Consider the following 10,414-nt stretch of genomic DNA (forward strand, 5'->3'; position numbering starts at 1 on the left):
GATGTTAGGGTTTATTATTGTCTGATTTGCAATGGTGCCAACATAATATCAAAACTCACGCCCACAGATATACGCCGCGCCGCACGCGTCAAGTAATTGTCAAGTACGGACAGCGTGACACTTCACAAGATGGCGGCGTTAGTTCCGATTTTCGCCACGCGCCAAAAGAGCCTTGTCGCACTGTACGATGAACCAACCATTCTACAAAGTGCGACAAGGCAAGGTGGGAACTCCTTGATTTTCCGGTATAAAAAAAGTTGCCTACGACTCTGTACCCAAAGAATTTGTATGTACTACTTGTCTGTACCCATCAAAATCCTGAAAAGCTAGTAGATAGACACCTTTTATACTAATAAAGTATGGATGTGACGTCTTCTAAGTGTCACTTGGTGATACAGGCGGTTCATTCATGGCACACGATTCATGGTCCATTAGGGTTTAAGGGTGCAAAATAAAATTCGAAAATTGGTGCCTACAATATTCGTTTATTGAATAAATTACAAAATCGCACATGCAGGCAGTAAGTATAATACGTACTCACATAGTTACATATCATTTCAAATAAAACATCGAGTAAATCCTAAAACAAACGTATAAAATAAGTTCCATATTTTACTACAGTTAGCCTTTTTAAAACATTGAAGCATACTTTGGAATGGTTTACAAGAAACTAGCGCAGGAAAAGCCTTTCGGACTTCCTTATTGTTAATTATTGTAAAAATATCAATTATAGTCCTAACAAACTAATACATCAAACATAGTACAATGGTATCTCTGATATAGGTTTTAAGTTATACCCATAATGTCCAACGTGGCTCCTAGAAATTGTTATACAAATAAGTGTGAGGGAGTTCACACTTTCACGCGCGTCTAAGAGACGTGAATCTTCAGACGTACTCTTATAGTCCTCGACTATTTAGGCTATTTATGGCCGCTTTGAGCTACGCCTCGAGTTAAACCGACCAATATAACGTCGTAGCTATGCTACATCAATAAATAATCGAGCTCGAACGTGCGTGTTATAATAAGAATCAAACTTCGTTGGTAGGGAGCGAACTCTGAAGATACTTTTCTTAGCATTGATACATTTCAGGGCGGTTTCAGACTAGCGTATTATACGCGCGTATAAACTCGTTTTTGGAAGCGCATGTAGGCGCGTATAGGCGCGCCTTTTGGCACACGCTCAACTCGTACGAGCGTTGACGCGCTTCTAAGCTCGTATAAGCGCGAGCCGCGAGAAACCACCACCCACCGGGCCACCGGTTCGAGCGTACTCGCCGTAATATGCCCGTATACGCGCGTCCGGTTTTTTGAAGCGCGTATGTAGCGCGCGTGTAAGCGCGTATGCTGAAACGACCGTATACGCGCAAAAAATACGCTAGTCTGAAACCGCCCTTACAATTTCATCAGTAAGGTACTTTATGGTATGTTTTGAGAAATTCATAATAATTGTAATATCTTGTATAGAAGCAGGTGTTGCTTTGCGGAAGTTCATGATACACAAGTAAAAATTAAAATTAAGCTTTTGGTTCCTTGAATTGTAACATCAATCTGACAACACTTTTCTTTTAATAACTAGCTATTCGGGTTTGGGTTCTAGCCCTTTCGAGCATTTGATATATTTCTTTTACTGGTCTTATGTGAGCTAAACCTAGACACGTGCCATTGCTGGGCCCGGAACTGGGAGATGGTTAATGGATGGCGATGAGGCCAGACTCCAGCAGCTTCTGTATCTTAGCAGCTATTTCAGGGTTCTTGAGATGGTCCTGTAAGGCTTGAGGGTCCTGCTGCATCTGTTCCAGGATGCAACGCATAGCGGGGTCACGCAGGATGGCCTGCACTTCTGGATCAGACATTGCGCGCTTGCGGACCTGGAATTTTGAATTACAACCTCTTTAAATATAAGTCTGAATAGAATAAGTTAAAAAACGTAAGGCTATACGCTTAAAAATCATTATCACAGTACAAAAGAAAAGAACCTGTTTCATGACAATCTAAAAAGAAAAAGGTAAAAAAATATGCTGTGTTAAGCTATACAAAGTCTCCGATAACCATGTCGGAGGATTGCCAGCGAAACATACATTAAAAAAAACCTCTTTAGGAAGTGAGAGTAATAGTGAGTAGAATCCGTGAAAGTACGTTCGGAAGTACATAGTAATAAAACTATTTGTATGGTAGTTTACGCACTAGCTCCGACTTCCGTCATCCGAGTTTTCTCCGTCACGGCGGTTACACACTCATCCGATTCGAGTCCGTGAAAATACGTTCCTTTTTGTTTTGTATGGGAGCTCATGACATATGTCGTAGATAATCGCTGGTATTCTCACGGATGACGGATAGAACTCGGATGACGGAAATGCAGTGCGTAATCGCCGTCATGCGTGAGAATATCTCGGACATCCGAGATATTCTCACGCATGACGCCTCGGATTCAATGTCGATTGCGGTAGAACAGTAGGGCGATTGTCTAAAACCTGCATCAATCATTATTACAATCTCAATTGTTCTGATTGGCTGAATTTGTGCGATTCTTGTTGCAACAATGCATTGTGGCCAATAGTAAGCGAGAATTAACCAATCAGAGATGATTGCGATCGTGACATTGTAGCTGTCAAACAACCGCGGTAGGGCCGCAGTTTAATCCCAGCTACAATGTCGATCATAATCACCTCTGATTGGTTGACGCTCACTCACTATTGGCTACAATGCATTGTTGCAATAAGAATCACACAAATTCAGCCAATCAGAACAATTGAGATTGTAATAATGATTGAAGCAGGTTTTACGAAATTGACTGGAGACTGAGAGCTACTTTTTATGCCAGAAAATCCCGTCAAATCAAATCCTAAACCCACGCAAAGTTGTAGAACAACACTAGTACTTTCATACATACCTCCTCGGGGTTGGAGTTGAGTTGTGTGGAGCATGCACGGTAGCCTTCCAGGGCTTCAGCGTTGCTGGGGTCAAGTTCTAGCGCCTTCTGGAATGCGTTCAGGGCTTTGCCTGGCTGCTGCATGCCCTGCAACAAATCATTATTAGAAGTACTTAGATACACATTCAGCTCTCTAAAAGTAAAATCTATATCTAAATATATAAAAGGAAAAGGTGATTGATTGACCGACTGACTGATCTATCAACGCACAGCTCAAAGTACTGGACGGATCGGGCTGAAATTCGGTATGCAGATAGCTATTTTGGCGTGGGCATCTGTTAAGAAAGGATTTTTGAAAATTCAATCCCTAAGGGCGTAAAACAGGGGTTTGAAATTTTTGTAAGGTCGCGAGCATAAGCTAGTAATATTATAAAATATAAAACCAAAATTTCATATTCCTAACTACATATTTTGGTTTTCGTAATAGCAACATCACAAAAATGTCCTAAAACTGGCAATTATTTCTTAGTTTTTTAAGACAAAAATAATCAGTACCCTTATTATACATGCGAAAGTGTGTTTGTTTGTTGGTTTGTCCTTCAATCGCGTCGCAACGGTGCAACGGATTGACGTGATATTTGTTATGGGTGAACTGGCGAGTGACATAGGCTACTTTTTATCCTGGAAAATCAAAGAGTTCCCACGGGATTTTTAAGAACCTAATTCCACGCGGACGAAGGCGCGGGGGCATCAGCTAGTAGAAAATATATTCGAACTCTACTCAGAGCTCTATACAATGATAGACCACATGCTAGGGTATGAATTTTTTTCTGGTGAGTATGAAAAAACCCCCTGAAAAATAATTTAATTCTAACGGCGGTTACGCACTCATCCGATCCGAGTCCGTTAAAATACATACATTTTTGTTTTGTATGGTAGCTTATGACATATGTCGTAGATAGTTTTTATATCCGTATTTTGACGGATTCGGATCGGATGAGTGTGTGATCGGTGTAATTAATTTTTTTTTTTGTTTTATAAAGAATATTAGCCATGTTAAATGACTTATATTCCCCTTTCTCCTCCAACTAAGCGTCAAGCTTGTGCTAGGAGTAGGTACGACAATAGTGCAACGGGCGGGGTTTGAACCGTCGACCTTTCGGTTTTCAGTCCACTCCTTTACCCGTTGAGCTATTGAGGCTCTTAAATATTCGGTTGTGGGTCAATGTTCTACACCAAATACCAAAATTTCAGGTTTGTATTTCGCCTACAAGCTAGAGACGCGTGGCATGCGGACAGACACAGACAGCAGAGTGACATTAATAGGGCTCCGTTTCACCCTTAGGGTACGGAACCCTAAGAATTAAAATCCAGCGCTTGGTTGGAGGTAAGGTTACCTGCAGAATCTTGCCCTTTCGGATCCAGCCCTTGATGAACTTGGGGTCGAGTTTGCAGCACTGGTCGCAGTCTCGCAGGCCCAGGTCAAAGGCCGCAAGTTTGGTGTAGCACGCCGCTCGGTTCGAGTACAGCTTGGGGTCGTCGGGGTTGCGCTTGATGGCCTCTGTGTAGTGCTTCACAGCCGTGCTGTAGTCACCTGGAAAGTTTTATACTTAAGTCAACATCTGGTGTTCCTTTGCCTGAAAACTTCAAGTTCTAGTTACATGTTATATAGTAGTAGTTAGTTGGTTTACATAGTTGTGAATAAGATAACGGGCGGTCACGATAATTTTTATTTTTTATTTTTATTTATTTGGATCAACAAACAGTAGCACGCAGTGCTTGGATAAAAAACAGTAATAATATAACATAGTATTAATATACGTGCTACCCACTACGTCAACCACATAGTTATTATTATTAATTAATATACTTACATGTATAAAAATATATAAATGTAGAATAAAATATAAAGTTACATGTATAAAATATAAATAAAGAATATATTAGTACCATACCATCTATCTAAATTCTAATTATCCTACAGGCTTAGTGTAATATAGCAATATTATTCCTAAGATAATTCATGACCAGCTTCTTGAAAGAGCCCACTCGAGAGGAAAAAATGACAATATTTCCGAAGCATGCATTGTATGACTGTGTCATTCTGTATAGTGGTGATCTCTCACCAGAATTTGTACGACATTTTGAAGTAGCAAAAAGTTTGTGTGTTAGAGTGCTGCGTACATGACTTCTGGCAGGAATTCTATAACAAAGTTTACGAGTCTGACGTTACGAGTTTACGATAATGACGGCGATGACGACAATGAAGACAATGACGGCGATGAAGACACGGAAAACGACGGCGATGACGATAATAACAGCGATGATGACAATTACGACGACGACGGCGATGACGACAATGACAACAATGATGACGACAACGACACTTAGCTCACCCTACCGCAGTACCAAGAACTATAGATTATAGCCATAGCCAGAGATTAAAAGAAGAAGAATACTCACCCTTCTTAAAGTACTCATTGCCCAACTCTTTCTCCTGCTCAGCTTTAACAGGGTCGATGTAGGCCTTGCGTTCCTCTACCGCAATGCGCTTCTCCACCTCACTAAGCAGAGTTTTGATCTCGGGCGTGCGGTGCTCAGACATCGACTTTTCGTAGTATGTCCTTGCTAGCTTCCATTGCTCCATCTTTTTGTATGCATTACCTGGTAAATTAAATTATTGTTATTATTATACATTCTTTAGTTTTATTAGACAACAGGTATTTTTCTTCATAAAAAATATTATGTGATTTCATTGTATAATCGATATTCTCACACATACATATATACAAGGTGTTAGATAATGTCCAGAGCATCCCAGCAATCTGAGTTAGGACTGATATGTACATCCACGTGACAAAAAAGTTATGAGCGTCGTAGTGTGATATCCATGAGATGAGGGCTTTTGATCTGCTTTAAATTAATTTTAAACATTAATTTAGAATCGTTATTACAAAAACGAAGCCCTGTTCATTTTCTTAATAACTATTGTGAATAGGCTACTTGACTCATATCTAATTTCATCCAATAAATGATTATTTATTATAGTATTTTGCTTAAGACAACGAAATATATCAATAACAATTATTAAAAACGCAGGATGGATATATAAATCTAATTTTAAAAAAGACAGTTTTTATTTTTATTTGAAACGCAGAAAACGCTGTCAGCCATGATGTGACGTCATTAAATATGTAAACAAAGAAATGTCATCCCTATGTCACGGAAGTTTATGCAGTAGGGCGATTGTCTAAAACCTGCATCAATCATTATTACAATCTCAATTGTTCTGATTGGCTGAATTTGTGCGATTCTTGTTGCAACAATGCGTTGTAGCCAATAGTGAGCGAGCGTCAACCAATCAGAGGTGATTGCGATCGTGACTTTGTAGCTGTCATTCTCCCGCAATCGCGCAGCTGTTGTTTACAAATGAATGACGTCAGAGCACAGATAATCAATAGGCCAAACATGGCCGACAGTGTTTTCAGCTGTCTATGAAAAATATATTTTTAAATTAAAGTTTTACGGTTTTTAGGGCGCAAAAAAATATAGTGTTAATTTTTTTGATCTAATAGGACAAATATTAACCATTTAAGACCTACTTAAAAAAAGTGTCAAGTAGCCTATTTTACGAATTTTAGAAGGAACTATTTACTTAATAATCATTTAGAAATAATTTATTTTTTATTTAAGCTTCATTGTTAAGCAAACTTGTTTTTGAGTAAAAAATATGGGTTTATTCATTTCCTGAGTTGTGTATGAGAATTTATTGAAAATCTTTACATGTGATGTGATTTTCATTTTATTAAAAAAAACAGATGCCATTTGATTTTTTACAGTAAAATATTAACTAAGCTAAAATACTTGCTTGTTTTCCCATATTCATACAAATAAGCTATTTCATTTCATAAAATGTATAATTCATCAACTACAAAACAACATCCAGCACTAAATAAAACATTTGATTGCACTCACCAATTCTCGTGAAAGCCTTTGCAATTAATTTGTAATCGGCTCTATTTTCTCTACCAATCTCAATCGCCTTCTCGCACTCCTTTATACATTTCTCATACTCTTTCTGTTCAAAGTACACGGCGGCCATATTTGTATAGAACGTGATATCCGCAGAGTCGTGTTCTATTGCCTTAGTATAATGTTTGAGAGCATTATCAAAGTCTTTCTTCTTATAACAATCATTGCCCAAATCCTTTTCTTTCAATGCTAATCTACGGTTTTCAGGTAAGTCTTCATATTGTGGTTTTTGGGGTTCTTCGGCTTTAGGTTTTGGAGCAGGTTTTGGTTCAGGGGAAGGTGGGTCTACGTCCATGGGGGATCCTAGATCTAAGCCGAGCATTACACTCAGCGTTGTGAGCATACGCTTGTCTTCCAATGTTCTGTTGGTATCTAACATCTGAATGTCGTATGGGTTGAGGTGCTGTAACAAAACACACATTAAACTATCCATTATTTCCATGATTTCCATTATACATATCTCACACCTGTGTTTACTCACTGTTTGGTCGACGTTAGCCCAACTAAACGTAGTGCGGGCAGCAGCGCGGGCGGCACGCAGTCTCAACCACGACGCGTGCGCGAATTGAGTCCCTTTGAAAAAGGACCCTGGATGGGTTCGAAACTAGTTGGGCTAACGACGACTCAACACGTGAGTAAAGCCGAGTATGCGATATGTAAAATAAACGTGTGGTCTCAAGACATTGTAGAAGTGGCTGGAAGAGATTGGATGTATGCTGCCAAAAACAGAAAAAAGTGGAAGGAAATCACCCAGACTTTGGGATCCATAAAGACTAAGACGTCACACTAACAAACTAACACTAACTTTTAATCTATTTACTAAAACGTCGTAACAAATAACTAATCACATAAAGTTTGTAAAAAAAATATATATATACAGTGTGTTTTTTTAACTTGGATAGTATGGGGAAACCCAAAACCATAGGAGGTACAGGAAAACTGTGTTAGGAACCATTTGCTCTTTTTTTGTGAAATCAATTTTGGTTTCCCCATAATGTCCTAGTTAAAAAAAAACACACTGTATACCTTCTGTTAAGGTAATTTAATGATGGAAATAAAAAGCTTAATTATTATTATTAAATAACTACCTATTTTAAATGATGAAGTAGTCATAGTTAGAACATAAGGTTAGATGAGGTAAGATGGTTAGAACATAAGGCCCCCTATTTGTTGGATCCAGGATTCAATCTCAGGCATGCAACTCAGTTGTTCAGTTTAAGCAATCACTTGCTTTAACTGAGGAGAAAAACATCTTGACAGAACCAAGTCTATAGTTAAGTTCGCAATAATGTTCAATCCATACTTGGCCAGCTAGGTGGACTTTGGCCTAAACTATTTTCACTCTGAGTGGAGACCTGTGTTCAGTAGTGGGCTGGCGATGGCTTGATCATGATTCATGTTGATGATCAAGCCATCAAAGCCATATTTTATTAAGCTTAAACTCAGATTGGTAATTTATTTATTGTTCTACTATTTTTACTTGCTGTGCTTTAGTATAAATTGTTTCTATAAAAATAAAACAGTAAGATTTTTAGGGTTCCGTACCTCAAAAGGAAAAACGGAACCCTTATAGGATCACTTTGTTGTCTGTCTGTCTGTCAAGAAACCTACAGGGTACTTCCCGTTGACCTAGAATCATGAAATTTGGCAGGTAGGTAGATCTTATAGCTGACATTTGTGGAAATATCTGAAAACCGTGAATTTAGGGTTAGATCACACAAAAAAAATTAAATTGTGGTCATGAACTAATAATTAGTATTTTCAACTTTCGAAGTGAGTGACTATATCAAGTGGGGTATCATATAAAAGGTCTTCACCTGTAGTTTCTAAAACAGATTTTTATTTATTTTTATGCATCATAGTTTTTGAATTATCCTGCTAAATGTCGAAAAAATACGACTGTAGTACGGAACCATCATTGTGCGAGCCTGACTCGCACTTGGCCGGTTTTTTTCTGGTAGTACAAGCCAGACTGATCAAGTTACTGGCTAAGAACATCAGCAAATAACTCTAAATTGCTGATACATGAAAAGCTACTAGAACTCAGATTTCAGCACATTATGACTGTTTGTACATAAAGATAAATATATGCAAAATTGTTCCTTATCATTCAATTTCTTTTTAACCGACTTCTTATCAGTTCTATTACAAATTTATTTTGACCACATTAGGATAGATAAGCTATTTTGTACACAAAAAATATTTGTGACGTGCAACAATAAGGTATGAGTCGCTGCAGCAATGTAGTGGAACATTGCAGCCTAGCTCGGAATGTAATGTCATATAAGCTTATAGAAGTTGTATGGGGACCAGTAGTGCCGCGACAGGACTGTGACAGCTGGTGACAGCACTGTGGCGACACCGCTGCTGCATGCAGCGTAGTTCCGAATCATACCTTTAGATTTCATACGAATAAATAAATGCTTTGAATGAGTAGACCTGTGTTTGCACAGACACTTTTAAACTTATCTCCCGTGTAGCTAGTTAGTCCCTGTTAAGATTAGCCACTGTGTCTGTTTTGTTAGCAGGACATAATTATTAATAAGAGATTCAATTTTGGATTCAAAAACAAAAAATTCAAGAGGTACATAGAAGAATGAACTGCATACAAAAATACTTAAATATTTGTGCATACTGAGTACTAACCTTAACCATTTCAACATATTCAGGGTCCTTTAACCACTCTCTAGTCTGTGGGTTAGCTTGCAACTTCTCAAATAATGCATCAGTTCTTAGCTTCACTTCTTCAGCTTGTTTTTTCACTTCTGCCAAGCCTGATGCCAGTTGTGCGTTACCAGGCTCGAGTTCTAAACCTTTCTCGTAGGCTGCAACGGCTTCCTCGTGCCTCCCCAAGTACGCTAGAGCACTGCCTTTTCTAGAATAACCTTTGCTCCATGTAGGGTTCAGTAGCACGGTTTTGTCAGCGTCTTCTAGCGCGGCAGTGTAGTTCCCAGCCTTTGCATGAGCGGCCGATCGGTTGCTATACAAAACGTGGTTTTTTGGATCCAATACTATCGCCATTGAATAACTTTTGATCGCTTCCCCATAGTTCCCTGAAGATAGGGCTGCGTTACCTTGCTCTTTTAACTGATTCACCTGCAAAATTAATGTGTTTTTATCTTTTTTTAGTCTAGTCATCGCACTAGTCTTCAAAACAGCTGAATTCGGCATAACCTTACCTGTTCCATGACGGAGATTAATGTTTTTATAGTAAATTGTAGCTAAATTACACTTCAATGATTATCACTTCACACTAGGAGTTCACAATGATAAAATGTGTCTCTTGCTTTGTTCAAATCGTTTCAAGAAATCTAGAAAATCACTGAATAAATTGCGAATGAATCGACACTGACACTTCGATTTCGAGAACAATTCGAGAATTTTCGGCACAGACTATAACGCGTCTACAATGGTAATTTAAAACAAATGTATTCTGTGTCTGTAGACAGAACGCTTCTGTACAGATAGAACCCAGAGCGAAAAAGACGAAAATAAATTTAAGAAGAAAGG

At 38.5% G+C, this 10,414-nt stretch overlaps 1 protein-coding gene across 1 annotated transcript; it reads right to left on the reverse strand.

Moving 5' to 3' along the window:
- Window positions 1-465: 465 nt before the first annotated feature.
- On the reverse strand, window positions 466-10,289 carry Stip1 (Stress-induced phosphoprotein 1). The gene is made up of 7 exons (XM_034970789.2): window positions 10,084-10,289; window positions 9,551-10,000; window positions 6,848-7,307; window positions 5,336-5,536; window positions 4,270-4,466; window positions 2,894-3,019; window positions 466-1,871 (listed from the first exon to the last, which is right to left on the reverse strand). The coding sequence occupies exons 1-7, from the start codon at window positions 10,090-10,092 to the stop codon at window positions 1,692-1,694; spliced, it is 1,623 nt and encodes a 540-aa protein (XP_034826680.1). The 5' UTR covers window positions 10,093-10,289; the 3' UTR covers window positions 466-1,691.
- Between the last annotated feature and the right edge of the window lie 125 nt (window positions 10,290-10,414).

The sequence above is a fragment of the Maniola hyperantus genome, chromosome 8 (assembly GCF_902806685.2).
Source record: "Maniola hyperantus chromosome 8, iAphHyp1.2, whole genome shotgun sequence".
NCBI lineage: Eukaryota > Metazoa > Arthropoda > Insecta > Lepidoptera > Nymphalidae > Maniola > Maniola hyperantus.

What these genes read in the sequence shown, in the direction of transcription:
- Stip1 (XM_034970789.2), bottom strand. An exon ending in CAATGAGTACTTTAAGAAGG is followed by an intron (nt 4,467 to 5,335) that starts GTGAGTATTCTT and finishes AAAACTTTCCAG; the next exon opens with GTGACTACAGCACGGCTGTG. An exon ending in GAAAGGGCAAGATTCTGCAG is followed by an intron (nt 3,020 to 4,269) that starts GTAACCTTACCT and finishes GATTTGTTGCAG; the next exon opens with GGCATGCAGCAGCCAGGCAA.